The sequence below is a fragment of the Zootoca vivipara genome, chromosome 3 (assembly GCF_963506605.1).
Source record: "Zootoca vivipara chromosome 3, rZooViv1.1, whole genome shotgun sequence".
Classification (NCBI taxonomy): Eukaryota; Metazoa; Chordata; class Lepidosauria; order Squamata; family Lacertidae; genus Zootoca; species Zootoca vivipara.
Genome location: NC_083278.1, coordinates 70,280,893 through 70,305,171, shown reverse-complemented (window position 1 = coordinate 70,305,171; position 24,279 = coordinate 70,280,893). Strand labels below are relative to the sequence as shown.

Below are 24,279 nucleotides of genomic sequence, written 5' to 3'. Positions count from 1 at the left end.
TACAGGTGGTGCTCCTTCAGGCGCTGCAACACCTCCCTGACATCCTTTACATGCTGCACTGGGTCATTGGAGTAAATAAGGATGTCATCCAGGAAGACCAAGCAGTTCTTGAAGAGGAGGGACCCCAGGACGTGGTGCATGAAGGCCTGGAAGCATGCTGAGCCCCCTTGCAAACCGAAGGGCATCACCAGATATTCAGAAGAGCCCAGAGGCGTGAACATCGTGGTCTTCCACTCATCGCCTTCCCGGATCCTGATCAAGTTGTAGGCCCCCCGCAGGTCGAGCTTGGTGAAGATCTTGCCCCTGCGTGCCGCTGTCAGCAGATTGTCCACTCTGGGCATTGGGAAAGCCACCGGTTCTGTTATGTTGTTCAGTCGTCTAAAATCCACCACCAGGCGGCGCTGTTGCGTGTCTTTCTTGTCCACCCAGAAGACCGGGCTGCCCCCCGCTGCCTTGCTTTCTCTGATGAACCCCCTCTTGAGGTTCTTGTCTATAAACGCACGCAGATCCTCCAGCTCCTGATCTGACATGGAGTACAGCTTGGCTGGGGGTAGCGTGGCCCCCGGCACCAGGTTGATCTGGCAGTCAAACGACCTGTGCGGGGGTAGGTGGTCGGATTCCGCTTCACTGAAGACCTCCTGCAGGTCCCAGTACGGCTTGGGTATCGCCTCACCCCCCTTGATGTGCATGGTGGCCACCGTGGCTATGGGAGGCCCCTCCCCTGGTTGGTGCTGCATGCAATGTTCCAGACAAAAGTCCGATCCAAACGTGATGCATCTCTGGTGCCAACTGATGGAGGGGTCATGGCGCGCCAGCCAGCTCATGCCCAAGACGATGGGGGGGGGTCTGAGATGGTGGTGACGTTGAATGCCAGTGTCTCTGAGTGTCGTCCCACCGTCATTCTCATGGGGGGGGGGGTCTGGTGGGTGATGGCCCCTCCCAGCAACTCCCTGCCGTCAATGGTGGAGACGTGCAGGGGAAAATCCAGCTGCAGAAGTTGGATCTGGTGCGCTTCTGCAAAGTTTCTCGAAAAGAAGTTGGCAGAGGCACCTGAGTCGATTAACGCGAGGACCGTCAGGGGATACCCATTAGGGAGCGTTAGCGTCACTTCTAGAACCACCCCTGCTCGGGGGGTGGGTGGGCTGGCGCTGCTCCTCGCTGTGCGGGTGGGTGGGCTGGGGCTGTTGTTTGCCGATTGCGCCTGGCTGCTGCCCCTTGTCTCCTGCAGCCAGGCTGTCTCGTTTCCCTGCTGTGGTGCTGCGTCAGTGGGGGAGGGCACAACCGTTCCCGCCTTTCCTTGCCATTCCCTGCGATGTGGGCAGTCTCTGACGAGATGCTGAGGGGAGTTGCAGAGAAAGCAATTCCCGCCTCTTCCCTCCTTGCGTCTTGGCGCCACTGGGGTTTGAAAAGCCCCCCCGTGCGCGCTATCAATTTGCATGGGTTCCTGGTCTTGGCTGGCCCCTGGCATGGCCTGAGATGGCTGTTGGGGGAGTGGCTTCTCCTGCGACCGTGGGAACCAAGCTCGCTTTGCGCGCATTGGCTGCTTGTCGTTCCATCGGGATTCCTGTCTCACCCCCACCGCCAGAGCTGCTTTGCTCAGCTGATCCATATTACTGGGCTTTGGACCTCTCGAGAGCTCATCTTTCACATCCTCATGCAACCCCAGGTAGAACGCCGCTTCCATCGGAGGCGAGTTCAGTTCCCACCCCAGTCTGTGCACCAGCATGGTGAATCTTGACCAATATTCGCGAACTGTCATTTTTTCTTGTCGTAAATTATGCAGTTCCTCTTTGGTCTGGTCCATATGGCTATCAGACGCATACATTGTTTTTAAAGCCCCTAAAAATAGTTTGACATCCTTCATGCAAGGATTTTTTGTCGTGATTAACGGTCTAAGCCACTCCCTGGCTGCCCCTGTAAGGTGTTCCACTATAAACGCTACTCTGTGCCCATCATCAGGGAACTCATCATGGTGCAGCTCAAGAGCATACACAATCTCAGTCTCAAAGCCATGATATTCCCTCGGGTCTCCATTGAACTTGCTTACTAGGGTCCCTGCTCTCCTTCCTGGCAGCACTTGGAGTTGGGGTCCCCCTCCTCCCTTGTTTTTCTCTGCATCCAGCTTGTTCTGGAGGTCCACCGCTACCGCCCTTAACTGCTGCTCCTTCTCCTGTAGCGCTCTCACCTGTTCCGCAAGGTGCTGCCTGTCCTCCTGGACCTTCTTCGTTTCTTCTTTAGCTGCCTTTAATTCTCCCTGTGCCTGCAACGCCAGTTGCTGCAGGTCCTGCTGGGCTTTCTCTGCGATCTGCCGCCATTTCTCCGCTTCTGGCGCGCTCATCCCGGCAACTCCAAAGTAGCCCAAAAAAGATTCGGAGGTTGCTGTCACAGTGGCCGGAGCGGGCTACTTCAGAGTAACGACTCTACACAGCTCTGCATTTTATCTTTTATTGGTGCTGCGTATTTACAGTGCTGAATGCAGTGCTATTTACAAGGACACATCTTCTCAGCTTGAATCAGAACCTCCGAATGGCGTTTGGCGCGTTTTTCTCCAACATAACAACTTTGGTAGACCCATCCTCTTCCCTCTCCGCTTTCTGCGCAATTCCGGCGTTGGGGGGATGGGTCTTCCCCCCTTGCTTGCCCCTTCCTGTCCCACCTGGGACCCTGGCTCCGCTACCTTGTCTGAGCCTCGGACACGACTTCCTGCTTCCCCACTGGAATCGGAACTCTCCCTGCTTTCCCCTGCGCTCGGGGATGGGCTTGAACTCAGGAGGGGAGGGACTTCGCGATATCCCCTGTCCCTCACATATATAGTATTATAGTAGCAAGTGGGGGTAATAGGGAACTGTACTAGTAAATAATAATATAGGCTTACTAACTAATAAAGATGAATATTTTTCTAAAGTAATTTTATAATGGGACCAAATTAAATAATGTATTACATGAAATCAATCAGTAGGCATAAGACTCATACCCTTAGTCTATGCTGCCTGATCATCAGTCTACAACAGGCATAGGCAACCTTGGCTCTCCAGATGTTTTGGAACTACAACTCCCATGATACCTAGCTAACAGGGCCATTGGTCAGGGCTCATGGGAGTTGTAGTTCCAAAACTTCTGGAGAGCCAAGGTTGCCTATGCCTGGTCTACAAGCACTCTTTAGTATTAGCTAACAGGTACAACAGCTTGACCTGCATTCAACTGTGCTGCACTGCAGTCTGCAGCGGTGTCGTGCCTTCAGCACATAATGTTGCCATGCAACCAGTCTATGAGCCTTGTGGAATGCTCTTCCAACAGAGTTTCAGCAGACGCCCTCAGGATTAACTTTTAGCCCTTTGCTGAAAAGTTTCTTATGCAGACAGTTGAAAGGGGGAAACACATTCTCTTTACCGTTAGCCAGTGATCTGTGAATCTGGTTGTGTATTTGTGTGTGTGTTGTTATACACAGTTTTGATTTTTGATGGAATTGTGGCATAAAATGTTTTTGTTGTCATTTCAACGAGCTACATGGAACTTCTCTTTATATATGTGAGCATAGAATCATAGAGTTGGAAGAGACCACAAGGGCTATCCAGTCCAACCCCCTGCCAAGCAGGAAACACCATCAAATATGGCTTGACATATGCCTGTCAAGCCTCTGCTTAAAGACCTCCAAAAAAGGAGACTCCACCACACTCCTTGGCAGCAAATTCCACTGTCGAACAGCTCTTACTGTTAGGGAGTTCTTCCTAATGTTTAGGTGGAATCTTCTTTCTTGTAGTTTGAATCCATTGCTCCGTGTCCGCTTCTCTGGAGCAGCAGAAAACAACCTTTCTCCCTCCTCTATATGACATCCTTTATATGACATCCTTTTATATATTCATATGACCCCTGAACCTTCTCTTCTCCAGGCTAAACATACCCAGCTCCCTAAGCCATTCCTCATAAGGCATCGTTTCCAGGCTTTGACCATTTTGGTTGCCCTCCTCTGGACTGGACTGGACACGTTCCAGCTTGTCAGTATCCTTCTTGAACTGTGGTGCCCAGAACTGGACACAGTACTCCAGGTGAGGTCTGACCAGAGCAGAATACAGTGGTACTATTACTTCCCTTGATCTAGATGCTATACTCCTATTGATGCAGCCCAGAATTGCATTGGCTTTTTTAGCTGCTGCATCACACTGTTGACTCATGTCAAGTTTGTGGTCTACCAGGACTCCTAGATCCTTTTCACATGTACAGCTCTCAAGTCAAATGGCTTACAAGATTTGTCACCAGCCGCTTTGATCAGACAGCTGTGAAGCGAAAAGATGGCAGCATTCATTGGACGGAGCATTAAAGCGTTAGCAGCACAATAGTTCTCAGTGCTGAAAATGCCACTATTCCTACCTAAGTGGCAATTGTCACTTGGGGAAACAGAGCAAAGCATGGAGCACTTAAATCTGCAACTTTCCAGGAACACTATTAGATAAAAGCAATTTTATTGCTATGTGCAGAATCATGTATCTAAGTGGTATCCGCCCTTTTCTTTTCCCATGTGATAGAAGGCACTTAATAAGGAGGGTGAGTCAGAAAACTGGGAAATAAATATCTTTCCAGCAACATATTGGGTAACTTGTTGTTCTTTGAGTTCCTGGATGTTCCTGGATGTTCAGGTGCCCTGTGCACTAGCTGACAATATTATCAACAGAAGGTTAATAGAATCATAGAACTGGAAAAGAACAGGGGTCATCTTTTCCAACCCCTGCAATGAAGTAACCACAACATGCGGTTCCCCCTCCAATTTGAAACCATGCAAGATCCTGCTTAGTTTTGCAAATGTGCTAGCAGTTTTCTTGCTGCACCACTGCTCACTGTAGATGAAATGTTAGAGCCACCAAAATTGATATCATACACAATATTTTAAAACTGGGTGAGGTGGGAACAGAAGGTAGACAAGGATCTACTGGTAGATTTAGAGGTGATTTTTATTGATCAGCAAGGGTTTCTGACTAATAATAGTTTAACAAAAGCAAGAACTAAAAGACTCCATGCACAAATTAGGTTGCTGAAACAAAGAAAGATGGCAGGGATCAGGAGTGGATTTGTGTGTGAAAGTGATGTGGGATCCTTCTGGTCATAAAAACCAATTCCTGGGTCAGAGAATACCCTGCTCCTTAATTCTAAACTCTCTTGCACCACCATTTTGAATCTGGCTCTTGTTGATGGATCTTAAGGTTCTAGTAAAAAAGCAAGGACAAAAAAATTTCCTTAAGCCTGAAGTTTGCCTGCCCCTGTTTTAAACTGAAGCTCCTAAGACATGTAAAAAGCCTGAAATCGTGATTTCAATTGTGCATTTTTAAAAAGATTTTCTTTTTAAAAGCTTTTCATTCATTCACAATAACTCTGGTTTTAGTGCTAACTACGCAAGTGCTACTATTCAGTGAAAAATGGCAGGGAGTAATGTAATCAAGGCAATGGTACGGGCTCCACTGTGAATCCATTGCTGCTCTATTCTGATTGCTTTAACGCTGAATGACCCCATTACAACCACTGAGATTGCTTAGCAGGGATTTTAAATCAGAAACCAGCAGAATTCCTGTCAGGCAGCACCATGTCATTTTTTGGCACCAAGGGGCAGTTGTTATGACAGCTTAATTAAAGGTTTAAGCAAGTTTTTTGAATTACCCACTCCCAGAAGCACTAAATCAGTTCAGAATTAAGCATGTATTACCACGTCAGAAGTTGAGTGGAAATGCCTAAGTTCTTGTTAGCAATAAACTCAAAGGCTGTTGGCAGGAGCATTGTAACCTAGTCTAATGGCAGTTATTTTGGCTTTTTCTCCTTCCCCATTCTCCTGCATCCTCAGCTGTGTTGAGAAATCTGCTGTTTTGGGGCTTTAGGAATTTGTCATATGAATGACCCTGATGTAGACCATCATGGTCCAGTAATATCTCTTCTGATTGGCTGCAGCTTTAAAGAATCATAGGCAGAGACCTTTTCCACATCAATTGCTACCTGATCCTTTTAGCTGGAAGTGTACGGGATTTATCCTGTAACCACTTTCATGCAAAACATGCTCTCTGCCGCTGAGCTGTGTCCACCTCCCAAATCCCTCTTACCTTTCTGCTCTTTCTCCTTTCCTCACCTCTCTTCCCTGCACCCCCACCATTCCTTTTGCTTTTATTACTAAAAGCAAGAATCTCGTAATAGCATACCAACATGATGTTATTATATAAGAACAACATTGCTAAGGTTGGGAACAAAAGAGCACCGTAAGAATACCATTTGCTGAGGTTATTCTGTGGAAGTTGGATTCTGTTACATAAGAACATTATTTGCTGAGCTATTAAAAGAGGAAAGCTATGTCTGTGACGTGAAACTTTGTTCCTAAAATATGGCCATCACTTTTTCATTGATTCCCTCCCCCCTCCCCTGTGCCTTTTGAAGAGATAGTGCTACATGGTTTGGGGTTATTGTGATGCTGCATCCCTGCAATTTAAGATTAATAAGGAGTAATCCTTTCCTATTATATCAGCACTTGTTTTCTAATATCTGAAGTGTATCTTCATAGGACCCTGTCTCTCCAGCAATTGCAATTGCTCTGCAAGACAGACATGAATATGTTTCTGTATCTTATATAGCATTATCAGGATAGTGCTTTTTCATAGCTATGCTATTAGGTCTTGAATGACAAACACACAAAATTTAACTAATGGCCTGGCTAGTTTTGAGGCTCCTGGGCCAGATTCCATATGAGAATTGTCTCTGAAAGAGAGAAAGCCCCAGTCTCCATGCATTTTGCACTAATGCATAAGGGAAGGCCGAAAGCTTATGTGACTGTACACAGTACCAACCAATTCATACATTTGAAGTGGCTGCAGTGCTGCTCAGCCTCTGCCTCTTACCTTATCTGTGCAATCCTAAGAATGTTTATTTGGATGTATATCCCCTGCCCCTGTCCAAGGTAGATTACTCCATAGCAGGTTTATTTAGTCTTGTTTAGGGTATACATTTGTATAGCACTAAACATGATGTTATTGTAGAGCGCTGTCAGAGGACACCCCTGTATTTGAAGGGCTGTCCAATCCAAGCCTGCTTTAAAAATAAAGAACCCTAAGAAGAGAGAGCAGAAGGGGCCTTGAAGTTGCCCATCAATGGGTAGCACCTGTGCATCAGACTGAGCAAGCACACACATCACCTGATCGCAATGGTGAGATGTTCTGTATTTCTAATTAAATTATAATAATTGGATGGGATACAACTAATGAGTCATTTCATCAGAAACCCCCTGCAAGGACTCCTGCTTGTTCAACAGAGCTTTTCTCTCTCCTCCTCCTCCTGTATCCCCCCTGAAATTGTTTTTTGCAGGAGGTCAGGAGAACCCCTAGAACAGTACATTGGGGAAGGAGAAGAGGGATCTTTCCATTCGGCAAGCTGAAATGCTTGTCCTGATGGAACAATTGCCTTTGTGCAATGTTGAATTCATCCCATTATTCCTAACTTTGAATCTGTAGTGTATAAAGTACCATTTGCAAATATTGTGCAAATAGGTCTCCTGTCCCCCCCCCCTTTTTGGGTTATGATGCCTTTCCACATTTCCTCTTTTTTTTCGTAATGCATTAGTGTCCATTCTATGTAGTTACAACAGACAGGAAAGCATCTGGTTCTTCTGAGTGGCTGAAACAGTTTTATCTGCAACAGACTTCCCAGAAAAAAAAACCAACAACTTGGGAATCACAGCTCAAGCTTTTGGAGATCTTCTGTGGGGTCTGTTTTGTACTGCTTTCAAGCATCCTGTGAGATTCTCTTTCCTTTGACAATGTGAAGCAAAGAAGAGAGCTGTGTTCTATCCAGGCATGCCTTCTTAAAGATGTTACTTGATTTCAGAGTGGGCTGTGGGTGAGAGAAGCAAAGGCAGAACATGTCAGTCTTCTTCACTGAAGTAACATTCATTTTCCCTGACAGTGTCCTTTCATAGAACTGACAATACTTTGGCTTTTCATTAGTCATTGTTTAATCTGCCTGTTCCTTAATAGCAGCAGTGCAATGATATAACGATTCAATTTGCATGATCCCACTTTCTCCAGCCTCTGTAATCCTTAATCAAGGGAGTAGTGAGCATTTATTACAGGAGATGTAATGAGGGAAGGAGGAATTTAAAATGAAGATAAGAAAATTCTAGAAGAGTAGCCTTGTTAGCTTATCAAAACAGCCAGGAGTTCTTGTCCTCCAAATGCTGTTTTTCGGTCAGGCCTGCCATGTTTTTAAGATTTCTGCTGTCAAGGGTGCTTCCCAGCCAAAGAAATGCAGATAGTTAAGTATTTATTGTCAAAGATAACACTTACCGTCACTTCTACAGCTCTGGATATCTATGCACACCAATCCAGCCAGACTCCAGTTCTTCAGTTGACCAGAGGCAGCAATCAATGGGTGGGGATTTCATTTTTATTACCTAGCCCGGGCTAGAAAGGCCTGCCAGTTGCTCTATGACCCTGTTAAGACAATGTACTATTTCTATCTCAGCTGCAGGACTGCTAACCATGGTCCTGAACCAGAACCTTAGTCCTTGTCCAAGGTCCTTGCCTTGCTATCTGATCCTAAATCCTGAGCATACCCATTTCCATCCTTCTTGAGGGATTATCTTCCTTTTGGAGTGTACATCACCATTGACCACGGCACCTATGGCTACTGGGAGGTCTTTCCAGGAACCGTCAAGTGGCCAAGCCTGTGTCTTTTAAAAGTACATTAAATGAGTTTGGTTTTTGCACAAAGGGTTCTATCTCCCCCCACCAAAAATAAATAAATCTTTTCTTCTAGACACCACACAGTAGGCAGAAATCCAACAGATTCCCATCAACACATCCTCATGGTGAGGCAAATCATACATGCTAAATTGAAGACACAGCCCCTGTTAGGAACAAATGGGCCAACCATAGCTATGGCTCACAGTGAAAGCTATAACTACCGGTAGTAGTATATTTTTCTACACAGGTACATAATTCTCTCAGCCAGAACTGTGTCAAAGAGTCAATTACCTCTTAGGATTTAGAAGTTAGTTAAAACTTGATGGTTAGGTTTAATGTCTTTATCCCTATGAAATAATCACAGGCTAGTAAGTCTCCTGAATGCTTTGCATTTAGTACAAACCATAGGAAAAGGTTTCATTTCTAAATCCTAAGAGCTTACAAAGCTTAAAACAATAGACTTATGGGTAAGCTATGAATAATTACAGATCAAGTAGCCAGTGTTTATGATGTAGTGAAAACCACCATCACCAACATAATCTAATATAATTGTAGCTTGGGGACATCACCTTGACCTGTTTTGTAATTGCTGAATGTTTAAGTTTCCTTGGCTCAGACCTCAAGACAAGCCGTTAGTCTTTCGGTCTGTCTGCAGTATGCGGATACTAATAATATTTGTTTGCTTTGTAGAATTCTTGTAAGGATTGATGAGAGTCCAAGTAGACATAATATCAGGTGAACTGTGATAGGATCCCCCACTCCGTTTAAACAGTTTACTAGCAACGACAGGGGGAAATCTTTTTGGAGACCAGGCATCCCCAAACTGCGGCCCTCCAGATGTTTTGGCCTACAACTTCCATGTTCCCTAGCTAACAGGACCAGTGGTCGGGGAAGATGGGAATTGTAGTCCAAAACATCTGGAGGGCCAAAGTTTGGAGATGCCTGTTGGAGACCCTCCACAAAAAGAAAAAAGAAAAAACCTCTCTGAAACTATTTGACTTATGACATCTGAAGGCAGCCCTGTTTAGGAATGCTTTTAATGTTTAATAGATTATTTTATTTCATTTTCTGTTGGAAGCCACCCAGGGTGGCTGGGGAAACCTAGCCAGATGGGTGGGGTATAAATAAATTATTATTATTATTATTATTATTATTATTATTATTATTATTATTAGGGGAAATATACAGGTCCCATTCAGCTAAATGATGACCTCATGCACACCTGGTCTAAGTAAAGCAACAAAAATCACAATACACTAGAGAAGAAAATCAAATTAAACATAATGTTATGTTAATTTGTATTGTCTAAGACAGGGGGATAACTTGGGGGCTATGGATGGGGTTTAATCTAACATGAGGAAGAACTCACATGACGCAATAAGCTGCCAGTTCTGATACACACTGGATGAGGAAATTCCTGTAAATCTTTTACAAGCTCCCCCTCGATATGTTCTTTTAAGCTTTAATGATTCATTAGGAAAGTCCAATCCTTCTCCTCAATTAGTGAGCCTAGCGTGATTTCTGCAAGAAGTATGGCCGATTATCATTGTCATTAGGCAGCACTGAGAGCTGGCACCTTTCCAGATTGTTTGTTTGTTTGTTTGTTTGTTTTTAGGAAGGGGTTTTTTTTAATGGAAGGCATGTGGCCCAGAAGTGCATATGCTGAATATTAATTCTCTTTTCTCCTATTATTTCTTTCTGGTTATTCATGTTAGCAAGCCATGACAGAAAACCTAGGAGTGTTATTTCTTTATACAGTATACCATTTTTAAAAGTAAAAGTAGCAAATCCTCATCTGTCCCCAAATCACCTGAACTGTCCCCTCTTCTTCTTCATGAGCTCAATCCTTCTGTTACCAGCATCATTTGGGTAACAAATGCTTCAGCTGTCAAACAAACCTCTTTATTATAATGATTTGCTTATTTGCTTGTTTTCTTTTTAATAAGACCAAGCAAACAACAAAAGACAAGACCTCCATAGCTCACCTTACCCTAGCTAGCCCATCCATCAGAGAAAAAGGAAATAACAAAAGTAGGCTACAGTAAGACAGAAATCTTCCAAGCTTTTTTTTTTATTTGATTGTTTCTTAAGTTCATGACTAAATATGAATAAGTACAAATGCAATATTGGGCAAGCTTGGCAACTTCACAGTTTTTAGTTCTTAGAAAAAGCAAGTTAAATAACCATGCTAAATTAGATCACTCTCCAGGACATCAGAAAATGTTCCAGCGCAAACATGGAAAATTTCCAATGCAAATTAGGAACATTTTCCAATTCAGATTTTTCTGGGAAATCCATGTCATTGGTAGGCTAACAGAATAAGCAGTCAGAGCGGGATTTTTTTTAAAAAAAAGAAAGAAAATACAATGGCCAGGCATGCAAGAAAATCAAAGAAAAGAGAGGGGACTAGAAGAGAGGTCATGGGGAAAGTGCAGCGGCAGAGGAATTCAAGCAACATGTGATGTCACTCCTCCAAAAAGGGAAATCTTGATAAATATATGAAGAATGTCAGGGTGTCCAAACAAACTCAAGGTACTTAGTGATAAGCTTACATTTTATTCTGGTAACCAGCAGGAGATATCTATGGTAGGGATGGGGAAGTTGTTGCCCTCCAGACTCCAACTCCACCAGCCTCAGCCAGCATGGGATGATGGGAGTTTGTCCAGAAGCATCTGAAAAGCCATGGGTTCTCCGCGGGGCTCTAGAGAAAGCCTCCCTGTTGGTTTTCATCAGATGCCTTGCAAATGCTCAGCAGATTGTTTTCTTTATGCTGCTCAGTTGGTACGTACTGTTATTCTGCTGTTCTACTTTTCATGTTACTGTAATTTTCAGGGTTTGATCATCTTTTGTAAAGCTGTTGTTTAGCAGCCTCAGAAATTCAATGAATCACTGTTTTAATAAAGTTTCTATTAAGGACCATAACAAACTTGTCTGGACAGCGACCTTTCCAAGCTGCGTTATCAGTGTAAAATTATGGTGCTTGCAGGCTTTAGTAATTTTTAATTGATAGATTAATCAAATGAAGTCTCAATTTGTCAGTGTGAGTCAATTTAAACCAGAAAATTAGTAATTTCTTGTTAATACTTTGGGGTTTTTTTAAGTTATCATTCATTGCCACCAAAATGCCAATGTTTGCAATGCATCCATTTAGATTTTGACTGGTTTTACTGCAATATGGGTGGACTAAGCTTGAATCAATTATTGAGTCTGTAACCCTACGCACTCATACTTGGAAATAAGCGGCATCAAACTCAGTGGGATTTATTTACAAGTAACCATGCGACTACAGTATTCTGGGTATGTCTGGGAAATTCTGGATGCATAGCAACCCTAACGTAGCTATAGTTACTATTTTTGCTAATGAATGTATAGTGTACATATGTCCAATGCAAGGCCAACACACACACACACAAAAATCCAGTAGTGATGCTTTTTGGTAGTTTCTTGTGTATGTTACAGATGACACTTTTGGATATATGCAGCTATATAAGGTGGGTTTAAAGTTGCCCTTCTGTGGCATGCGGTATGGTAAATGAGTGTGCAAGTCCATCCAAATTCTTATCAAAGAGGAAACTATTATTGGGACCATTTGATATAATCTAATGACTAGAATCTTGCAAATTCATCTGAAATGCGGTTAAGACATTCCTGCTATACATATTCTGCGTCATTTCTTAAAATTAGTTTGAACCCAATAGACGTTCCCTAATTAGATTTCTCTCATGGGCTCTGCTCACTTGATCCATCACAGTCGTGACTGATAGCCCAAGAAAATAAGACTTGTCTCCTCTGACCTAGCCTCTGACTTGTCTTCTTACTCATTGTGTTTTTATCAAAACTGTATCCAGGAAGTGGTTTTCTGTGAGTCATCCTTACTAGTAACATTAGTTCTGGACAAATATTCAAATACACGTAGGACTGATCTGTGGTTAATACCTGCTGCTATGATTATATATTGTTCCTCGTGTTATGAGCAATTTCAGAAACCATGCTATAACTTTTGGTGGAAGCATAGAAGGTTTGAGAGTGTCTTTGTAATATTTGCTTTATATACAAATATACAACAAGCAGGACATAATGGGAGCAAGCTGTTTTTAATCTGCAGTCCTGGATCCATTTACAGTCATACCTCATGTTGCGTCCACTTCAGGTTGTGTCTTTTTAGGTTAAGAACGTGGCAGACTCAGAAGTGTTTTTCTCTACTGCGCTTCGCGCGTGTTCAGAAGCGCCACTCTGGTTGCGGACTTTTGGGGGTGTGAATGGCACCCCGGAACAGATCGTGTCCGCAACCTAGAAATAAGTCTCACTGAACTCAGTGGGGTTTCTTTCTGAATTTGTGCAGCCCTCAAAAGTACAACATAGTTCTAGCTAGTAATTCTCAGCTTGCTTGCTCACTCTCTATCTGTATTTTAAATTTTTTGTTGTTGTCTGTGTCTCTTCTCAGCCAGTCAGGGCAGCCATCTATAGGATTGGGCTGGATGTCCCTTTCTTGTCCTTTCTTCCTCAGGATCTAACCCAGTGCCTCTCCCGCCATCTTCAGTTTGATGATTGTTATGAGGAAAGTGAAAATCCATGGGACCAAAGCCAATCCCCCTGTGGGCAGAATTCCTCCTCAGCCCTGAAGCCAGCAACCAACGTTTGTCCATAGCAATGTCATTGGACAGCAAATTCATTCCTGCAAAGCCGCATGAAATGCAATAAAAATGAAAGCCTGGGTGGGAAAGTCTGGCATGACTGAGATGAGGAGAGCAGGTATGGTCTGCCTTTTATAACCCAGGGGCAGACTTGTCTTCTGTCCAGTCCATTCCCAAGGCCCCACCCCAGGGAGCCCATGATGGCAGCTGTTTGGCTTCCCAAAGTCCCATTGCCCCTGTCCTCCAGCCAGCTGGAAAGCGTACAGAGCTGCTTCTAACCATGCAAGAGATGTGTCCCCCCCACACACACACACACCGTGCTGGGCTGCAAATGGCTCTCCCTGATAAGTTGGGGAGTTGGGAATTATTCTACTGCCACTGCCATTCTAGGTGTGTTTAGCAAGAAAAATCAAGCTGTAAACTCCCTGTTTATCAAGAAAGGCAAGTATCTATGGCCTGTCATACAAAAGAAGAGTTATGCACCTGCAGGATAGAATTGTATGCACATAAAAAGCTTTTCTTCCCTTTTGCACTGGGGCAGCTCACAGTGCTCCCTTTTCCTAAGTGGCTTGTCTCTTCAGCAGAGGGAACCTGCTACCAACAAGGGCAGCAAAAAGCTGCAGCGGTATGTGCAGCACATGGCTGCCTTTGATTCCTTGTCTGCGTGCTCCATTGAGGGGATAGCAACACGCATACAAAACTAAAACGAGCTATTCGTGGTTATGCTGCAGCACAGCGGCCAATCTAACCGTACAACGTGAGTCTCTTGAACCATGGGGTATCCTGATGTTTTATTGTTCTCTCTTTACAGTCCGAGATCGTGTCCGATCAAAAATGGAAAGAGACATTTTGGCAGAAGTGAATCATCCTTTCATTGTAAAACTTCATTATGGTAAGATTTCTCTATAAATCAATTCCTAATTGCCTAGGGATATTTTCCACTTGATCCCTTGCTATTCAAATTCATTATCTATGTGTGGTTTTTGTTTGCCTACTTATATATAGATTATATTTATCCAGTCAAGGGTATGCAGTACTAGCACCTTCCCCCACCCCCCAATGTTAAAAGTGTGGCTGTTACTGTAACAACTTCATGGTGAATATTGGTACTTTTTTTTTTAAAAAAAGAGCACTGTATTTATATGTTACCAATGTACCTGGTCTATTCTACAGGAGGTTCAGAGCGGTATTTTAACCTCCCAACACCATTGCGGAGCAAAATTGCATGAGAGATAGTGGGTTGCACTAATCTACCCAGAGACTTGAATAATGGAATGAGCATAAGTTGCCATCTGCAATATTCTGTCCCCATCAATGGAAGGTGATGGTGATCTTTTCCATCATGGATATCAAGGGAGCACAGGCAGAGTTACTAGGTAGTCTCCCATCTAGACACTGATCAAAGCCAGATGTGTTTAGCTTCAGCATCAAGTGCCTTCCCGCCATGCCCTGACTGAAAGACCATTATCTGTAATAATAGACTATCATAGCTTCTGTTATGCAAAAAAGTGGAGGAAGCACCCACTGCCACTGTGGTCCCAGCCAAAACAAAACATACCCATTATCCCCTTCCCATAAAACACCATACTTTCACTGATCTTGTACAGAGTGAGGAGCTAGCCATATCCCCAGTGTCCATGTGTTCCGCTGAACATGGCAGGGATCCCTACTCACACACAGATGCATGTGCACAGGGGCCCCTGTCACTCATTCAACTAATCACATGGATGCCAAGGTGTGTGGTGAGAAGGCCTGTGAACCACCCTGAGATCTTGTGATGTAGGGAGGTATATAAATCTAATTAATAATAAAATAATAAGAAGAACACACTAGCATTGGGCATGTAGTGAACATGCACATTTGTGGAGCATTCCAGATTTTTATGTCCTATGCTTATGAAAATATTTTATTTTCTTGCTAATTATACTGTTTTAAATGTGTTTATAGTTTTTATAATAAAATTATAAACAAATAAATGTGCATTTTATATTGGTTTAATATAATTTTTTCTGTTAACTTTGCTGTGCTAAATGTGCATTCTGTAGTTGACCTGTGTAAGGTTTTATTTTGAAATTATTAAGATCATATTTTAGTTTACTGTTAATTATGCTGCTTTGAATGTGTATTCTATATTTTGCTTTCTTCTGTGATTATAGAATCATAGAATTTTAGAGTGGGAAGGGACCCTGAGGGTCATCTAGTTCAACCCCCTGCAATACAGGAATCTCAGCTAAAGCATACAGTGGTACCTTGGTTGTCGATCGGCTTGGCTCCCGAACAAATCAGCTCCGGAACACCGCAAACCTGGAAATGTGTGTGCGAACGTTTTTCAGAAGCCGAACGTCCGATGTGGCTTCTGCGGCTTCTGCTTGAGTACAGGAAGCTCCTGCAGGCAATCGGAAGTCACGCCTTGGTTTTTGAATGGTTCTGGGAGTCAAACGCACTCCTGGGACGGATTAAGTTCGACAACCAAGGTACCACTATATACTAATGCTTGTAATACTCTGGCTTTCTCAAAGGGGCAAAAAGAAAAGGAGAGAAACACTATAATGTCAAGAAGAAGAAGAAGAAGAAGAAGAAGAAGAAGAAGAAGAAGAAGAAGAAGAAGAAGAAGAAGAAGAAGAAGAAGAAGAAGAAGAAGAACAACAACTCAAGCTGGCCGCCTGAAGAATTTATTGATCCAAATGCTGTCCAACAAATTTTGACAAAATGTCTTCCTTGGGGTGATAATTGCCAATCCTCATTTGAAAAGATGCTTTCTCAAGAGTTCTAGTTCACAGTGAAAGCATCTTTTGAAATAGGAGAACTTGCATTTGCCACCCCTGAGGAAGCCATTTTGCTGACACATATTGGGCTGTGTATTAGAACCAATAACCTGCCTTTAAAGTGTTGGCTCAAGGCTTATCTTTCTTTTTGCTTCTTTCGGTCACATAGAGTTCACCCACTGCTACTCATATGGCAACAATGGTTGATTTTCCATTACAATCCTTTTTGTGGAGGAGTTAAGGTCCAACCTATCTAAATATCCTACTGTCTTTTTCTACTGTAGCATTTCAAACAGAAGGAAAGCTATATCTTATACTAGATTTCCTACGAGGTGGGGACCTTTTCACCAGACTTTCCAAAGAGGTGAGTCCAACAGATTAATGTGTTTTGTTTGAAAAACAAACCAAAGTAATTCTATATTGGTGGCTGTGCCTCTTCTTAGCAAAATCCTTCCTTCTAGCTTCTCATATATTTAGTTATTTTTAAAAAATTAAATTTATACAGTATTCCACCTTTCCATTAAGGAGCTCAAAGTGGTGGATATGGTTCTCCCCATTACCATTTTATCCTCACAACAACCCTGCAATCCTCTTATCCTGAATACATCTAACACATAGCATCATGGCACTTTACAGCATTTATCTTTAGGGTTTATTTTTATTAGCACTGGATCAAACATGCTGTATTCTGTCCATACACTTGAGGATAAGGCAAGGTCACAACAAAGCTCAGCAAATGCTTTGTTGCTGAACCACACCCTGAAATATCAAGAGTGCATCTTCCCATTTACATCATTTTTGGAGCCAAAGCATAGCAGTTTGTTGGGAAGACCTGCCATGCCCGTCAGCCGAGGGTGCCAATGGCTATCAAAGCACCATCTGCAAAGCAATGGAGCAACTGGAGAGAGGTGCATTGCCTGCTGCTAAACACTTGCTGGCAGCAGAAATGCAGCACTCTTGATCATCGCAGAGCACTGGCCATCCTTCAGTCACAGCCATTTATTTGTTCTAGCACATTTTACACTTCAGACACACCTTGGCATCTGCCACAAAGGAAAATTGTGCTTGTTCTTCCCCATCCCGCTAAAATGTGAATATTCAAACTTCAAAATCAATAGATGATGACACCAGTTTTTTAGCCTTGGTACTGACTGTTGGCAGGAAAGCTTTTATTTTGGCAGGAAAACATTAATTGCTCAACTGGGCAGAACAGGGGAATATTCAGTTTTTTAAAAAACTGGGTTTCTCAGTGCCAAATATTTACTGTATATATTTTAGATAGCATTTTCCGTTCCAGTCTTAATTAATTTCGCTCTTTGGGCAATATCCAACCAAGCCATGCTCAGACAATGGACTTGTGTTATTTATTTATTCATGCCCTTTGTTTTCAGAGGGTCTTCCTCAGACTATGACCAAGGATGGTGATTATCCTTTCTTTCTCTGCCCATACACAAGTCTCTCTTCCTATTGCTCCTTCCTTCCTTTGCTGCTGCCTCTTCATTCATCTTCCAGGGCTGATAAACGTGTTGCTCATTGTCTGGCTGGAAACCCTTTCCCTGTGCAGGTGATCCATGCAATGGGAACATAGGGAGCTGCCTTGTATGGAGTCAGGCAATTGGCTCTCATAGCTCTGTCATTGCCCACACTGGCAGGCAGTGGCTGTCCAGGGTTTCAGACTGGGAGTCTTCCCCAGCGCTACCCGGAGATGCCAAGGATTCAACCTGGGACATTGTGCATATAGCGCAGGTGCTCTACAAGTCAGCTACAGTCCCTTTCCCCAGTAGCATCTCAGTGCCTGCATACCAAAAGCTAATATGTTGTGCTAAGCTAAGTCATTGCCCACATGCATTCTCAGCAATAAGCATAGGTGCGAAGTAACATGTTAAGTCCTCCCCTATTGAAGTTGCTTGAGTAAGGAAAGTCAACTCTGTCATGATGACCTGAGTGCACCAAGGCAAAGTGAATGGGAGTACATCAGGCTGACACCATGCACCACTAAAAGAAAGAAAGAAAGTGCAGTATTCTTCTTTCTCCAACCTGCTCATGTCTGGATGAGCCATAATGACTGCTCACTTCTAAACCCTGCCTAAAGAGCTGTGCCAACCACAAGAGTCATTGCCTTGAAGCAGATGGCCTTTTAAAGTCACTCCCAGGGAGCAATTCCTTTGACCGTGGGTGAACTGCCTGTCCGTCTTCTTCCTGTGGCTTTCGATATGCTCTGCAAGCAAGGTCATGGAAGTGTAACACACAGCCTTCCTGCCATTATCCCCAGAACACAGAAATAAAGTCTTTGTCCTTCTATAAGGAATCAATGTTAGCGCTATTGGGAAATGTGCAGTTAAGCATTATTTCCTTCCCCCTCCTTCCTTTTTTTAAGGCAGGGTCCTACTGGTTGCTCCTTACAATGATTTAGCCATCTTTCCTTTAGCAATAAGAAAAACCTTAGTTTTTATTTAGTAATAAGTAATTTAGTAATAAGAAAAAACCTCCCAACATATTAGTTGGGATAAGGAGGATTAATTATAATACTGGGAAGCAGAGCTTCACATACGTTGTGGAAACATGGAAATAATGTTGCTGTTGTTGTTGTTTTAAAAAATGTAGTTATGAAGGAAAGCACATTTTTATTTTAAAAATGTAAATGTGGCCTCTTCATTATGGCTCCTTTTAGGTTAGCTGAAAGAGCAATTTCAAGAAGATTGATTTTCTTCATATTTGATAGATTTTTCATATTAAAAAACCCCAAGTGTGCATGAACACAAAAGCTCATACCAAAATAAAAACTTAGTTGGTCTTTAAGGTGCTACTGAAGGAATGTTTTTATTTTGTCCCAAAACATAATCATGTTCATATGTAATGCTAGGCCATGGTTATACAGTGGAACCTCGGTTTATGAACACCTCGGTTTATGAATTTTCAGTTTATGAACGCCGCGGACCCATCTGGAACGGATTAATTCACTTTCCATTACTTTTAATGGGAAAGTTCGCTTCAGTTTATGAACGCTTCAGTTTATGAACAGACTTCCGGAACCAATTACACCCATGTTTCAGTTTATGAACGCTTCAGTTTAAGTACTTCGCGGACCCGTCTGGAACGGATTAATCGACTTTCCATTACTTTCAATGGAAAAGTTCGCTTCAGTTTATGAACGGTTACTCCGCGGACCGTCTGGAACGGATTAATCCACTTTCCATTACTTTCAATGGGAAAGTTTGCTTCAGTTTATGAACGCTTCAGTTTATGAACAGACTTCCAGAACCAATTGTGTTCATAAACCGAGGTACCACTGTAGTTTGTAGCTTGCCTGGAGCAAGGCAAACTATCAGCTTGGTTTTGGATGTCATTGTAAGTCAAACCATGACTTTACTCACAGCAACAGAAAGAAGAACAAAGTGGTCACCATCTCTTCTATAGGAACCCACATATTTGTACTAATTGCAAACCAGATCAGTGTTTTGGGGGCGGTCATAAAATTGGATTCATTTTATAGGATACCTACCGGTACAGACTCCAAAATGACCATCTGTAAGTGGGAAATAACATCACCTATTCTGCTTTTGTTCCTAAGGTTATTCAGCTCTAACATGTTAGCGATACACTTATTTTGTAAAATTTAGGTTGCAATCATATCCACTGTTCTGAGAACTCATGATTTCTGGGTAGACATGGATTTATGATGGACTGGAACTTTTGGATGTGAGGAACAGAACAGTATCCCAAATTTGATATACGTATAAATATCCAAAATCCAATATTTGAATTGATTTCGGTAAATCAAAATGGATTTAGCAGAATCCAGTTTTTGGCTTTTGAATTGTTAACCTGTTTTCCATTTGGCTTATAATCAGTTGATTTTGTTGGACCAATATATTGTCATAGTATCCTAGCAAAAGTTTCCATATAAATAAATCCACTTGTGCATTAAAAAATACTGCTTTTTCTGCTTCTCTCTAGGTTATGTTTACGGAAGAAGATGTTAAGTTCTACTTAGCTGAGCTGGCCTTGGCTTTAGATCATCTCCATGGTCTTGGTATTATTTACAGGGATTTGAAACCAGAAAAGTAAGTTGGGACAGAAATGCATTTGGGAATATTTTTTTAATGGGGTTACTCTGTTTGGATCACAAAATGCCTGTGAGACCCTGCATTAATTTCCTTTTGAACTGCATGTCTCTTGGAGTGATATTCTCATTTATCTGAATAGCTTGGAGAACACCCTGAAAGTTGAGAGGATAAGAAACTGTGTTTGTAGTGGGGAGAGGTTAGACTGAGAGGCAGTGACTGGCCCAAGGACATGAAACTCACTTTCCCTCCGTCTATATCTGACCAAACTTCCAATGTGCGGCAACTGAGTTGTAAAGGTAAAGGGACCCCTGACCATTAGGTCCAGTTGTGACTGACTCTGGGGTTGCGGTGCTCATCTCGCGTTATTGGCCAAGGGAGCCGGCGTACAGCTTCCAGGTCATGTGACCAGCATGACAAAGCTGCTTCTGGCAAACCAGAACAGCACACGGGAACAAGGCTACTCAGGATGCATCTAGGTTGGCTGACCATTACAGCCATTTCCTTGATAGGGAAGATTTTTCCAAATGGGGAACCTTGAAGGACTGGGTGCAACCCACATGCCTTACAACTATCTTTGACCAAAAGGCTCAGTAATCTTTTCCCCAAACTCAGTTGCTTTTGCCAGGGCCATGCCAGCCAATTTTCCATTTGGTTAATAACATCCCCAGGGACTACATTCCTCTCTCCTTCCAGGAAAACTTAGTAGGGGCATTCAAGGCGGAAAAACAAATAGTAATGCAGATTCAGTTTTCCCCTTGCCTATGGAAGATATGCTCTCTCTCTCTCTCTCTCTCTCTCTCTCTCTCTCTCTCTCTCTCTCTCTCTCTCTCTCTCTCTCCCTTCTTCTTGTCTGTGTTAGATACAGATAAGGGGATTGTAGAACAGCATTGTTGTCTTAAATGAAGATTCGTTGCGCAGCAAGGATTGTATACTCCTTTTGTGGTGTACAACTGTTATGCGCATGGCTTTGTCAGAAGAAGCAAGCTTTGTCAGAAAGGCAATAGAGAGATAGTAGTTGAATAATAGTAGTGACAACTGTCAGTATTCATTATTCATTTATTCTCCGCAACAGTCTGTTCCCAGCCCACAAATGTTCTACCGAGTATCACTTCCTTTCAGATTACATTTCACTGCAAAATACAACAATGTGGGAGTGAGAGTTATTGTTGCAGTTTTCAGAAAATTTTATTTTTTAAAAAAAATGATAGGGGGAATCACACACAATCCTTTTTTTTTACCCTTGCCCAAATGGATGAATAGAAAGGAATGTGAAGAATAAGCTCATTGGATGGGGTGGGAGAGAAGCAAATGGCAAGCTACTTGTTACACTGTCCCTACAAGCCTATACTCCTGGGGCCATCCATTAGATCAGGAGTGGAGAACCTCCAGGCCCTTGGGAATCTTCCCCAGGCACACTTCTCACCAGCCCTCTCCACATTCCCCTCGACTGCTTTTGCCTGGCTAGCCTGGAAAATAGCAGAAAAGTTTACAATGCCCCACAGACATCACACACTATGTGTGCAGACCCATCGTTCTGAGCCAGGGGTTTTTCGGCGGTGGTTCCACAAGTGTGGAATATTATTCCATATGATATTAGGCAGTCCCCATTCCTGTATATTTTCAAGCAGACCTTTAAAACTTGTTTTTACCTTGCCTTAAAGGAAACTAATTGTGGTTGTGGCTCTGATTGTTTGGCCTGGTCTTTATTATTTTCTTAATCCATATTTTTGATGTTGAATTGATAGTTTAATAATATGGCATTGTTTTATAGAGATGTTTCCAAAGGTTCCCAATTGTATTTATTTTTGAATTTTATGTGAACTACCTCACAGAATGTTTGAACATCTTGATTGGAACCTTAACATATTTTTTTTACATTTTACAATAATGGGTAAACACCAATTTTTTATATAATAATAATAATAATAATAATAATAATAATAATAATAAGAAGAAGAAGAAGAAGAAGAAGAAGAAGAAGAAGAAGAAAGGACATTCACATGCAAGTTTATGGATCATTGAAGGAAAATTATCAACATAATAAATTACACAATGGGATGGTACACTATATACTTTGTCTGTCTTATGGGCAGAACTATGAGATAGTGTGATGTTATTTCCAGTTTAGAGATGCAGACCTGAGGCTGAGACATGGTGACTAGTTCAGGATCCAAGCCTGGTCCCCTTCCATTGAGCTGCATTTGTTCATGCGGAGACCTTTACAATACACAAATACAAGAGGAAGATTAAATGGATGCCTGTGGTTTTCTTCACACTGAATTGCTTCAAGTTCTATGCACCAATTATGCAATCTGACTTTATTTAATATGTTTTCTGACTTTATTTAATATGTTTTCCATTTGTCTAAACTTTTCTATGCATCATCTTCCAGCATACTTCTAGATGAAGAAGGACACATTAAGATCACAGGTGTGTAGTATTCCCCACAACCCATGTAGCAGCTCCATCTTTTTGCATTCTACCTGTCATTTCCTCCTGATGATGAATAGACACTGAGATACATGCTTGAACTTTCACTGGCTTCCTGATCTCTTTTAGCACGATTCAAGGTTTAGCTTTAAAGTCTAATTAGATCCCACCTCCTTTGTAATCCATTGCGATGAAAATTAATAGATGCCGCTCTAATGGCCTTGTTTTCTGATGTTTTAATCTAGGTTTTAAGTTTAGCACGTTGTTTTACTTCTTCTTGGTAAGCTGCTTTGAGAAACGTGTGAATAGAAAGGCATAAATTCTTCAAATTAAATAAACAATCTCTCAGATGCAGCAAAGCTGCCCCCTAAATATAGTACAGTGGTACCTCGGCTTATGAACACAATTGGTTCCGGAAGCCTGTTCTTAAACTGAAGCGTTCATAAACTGAAGCGAACTTTCCCATTGAAAGTAATGGAAATTGGATGAATTCGTTCCAGACGGGTCAGCGGACTACTCAACCTGAAGCGTACTTAACCCGAAGCATGTGTGTAATTGGTTCCGGAAGTCTGTTCATAAACTGAAGTGTTCATAAACTGAAGCGAACTTTCCCATTGAAAGTAATGGAAAGTGAATTAATCCATTCCAGATGGGTCCGCGGCGTTCGTACACCAAAAATTCGTAAACCGAGATCTTCGTAAACCAAGGTTCCACTGTAATAGCAATTTTGCATCAGGTTCAGAAAACAGATAGCATTTTGGGGGTGCTCCTCAGTTGTGGAACTCCTTCCCATTGCAGATTTACTAAAATTCACTCCTTCCCACTGCAGACCACTTACATTGCAAGGCTATTCCAAGCCCACTTTACCTTGATGGCAGCATCTGCTGATGCCGAACCTCCAGGGCCACCAACTGAGCGCAACACTCAAAACTTAGAAGAAGTGTATAAAGTTTATATTTCAGCTTCTAAGATTTACATGTGGCTTCTGGTTTTAAATTCTCTTCCCTTTGTTCATTGCTTGGTTCTTCTAGAAAAGAGACTAATAATTTTTGTTAAAAAAAACTAGAGCTGGATCGGTTTCTGTGTCTTGACTGGTGTATTTAAAGTGACTGCAAGTGTCCTTATATCACATACTCAATTTCTTTCTTTTTTTTAAAATCTACCTTTATTTAGATTTTGGCCTGAGCAAGGAAGCCATCGATCATGACAAGAGAGCATATTCATTCTGCGGGACAATAGAGTACATGGCCCCAGAGGTGGTCAACCGGCGAGGCCACACTCAAAGTGCAGACTGGTGGTCCTTCGGTGTCCTAATGGTAATGAGACAATCCTTATTTTGGGATTGACTGCTTTAGCCTGGTGGACCCTTTGGCAGTGGCTGTGCTATTTCCTATTAAACCATTATTAAGCTACTTCTAAGGAGCACTTTTATGAGTTTGAGTTTCTTCACCATCCACATATCAGCATTGGGAAACGAAATCATCTCTGGAAGTTATCATTGCTATGAAGCAGTTTTATTCTGAGCGTTTAGTATTTTAGCTTCTTTCGCCGAGAGTCTGCCATTCTGGCAATTTCCCCCATTGCATCCACCTCAACTGAGGCTGTCCACACTTCTTTGTACTTCTTTATGTATTATCCAATCCCAAGGGAAGGGAAGTACTGTAGTTGAGTTTTTGCT

General features: G+C 42.4%; 1 protein-coding gene across 1 annotated transcript in view; it reads left to right on the top strand.

The window, feature by feature from the left end:
• RPS6KA2 (ribosomal protein S6 kinase A2) overlaps positions 1-24,279 on the top strand; it is a 99,550-nt gene that overhangs the window by 47,427 nt on the left and 27,844 nt on the right. The window contains exons 4-8 of the mRNA XM_060273274.1: positions 14,151-14,231; positions 16,389-16,468; positions 20,062-20,168; positions 22,564-22,601; positions 23,775-23,917. Coding sequence (XP_060129257.1) covers positions 14,151-14,231; positions 16,389-16,468; positions 20,062-20,168; positions 22,564-22,601; positions 23,775-23,917 — 449 coding nt within the window. The remainder of the gene's footprint in view (positions 1-14,150; positions 14,232-16,388; positions 16,469-20,061; positions 20,169-22,563; positions 22,602-23,774; positions 23,918-24,279) is intronic.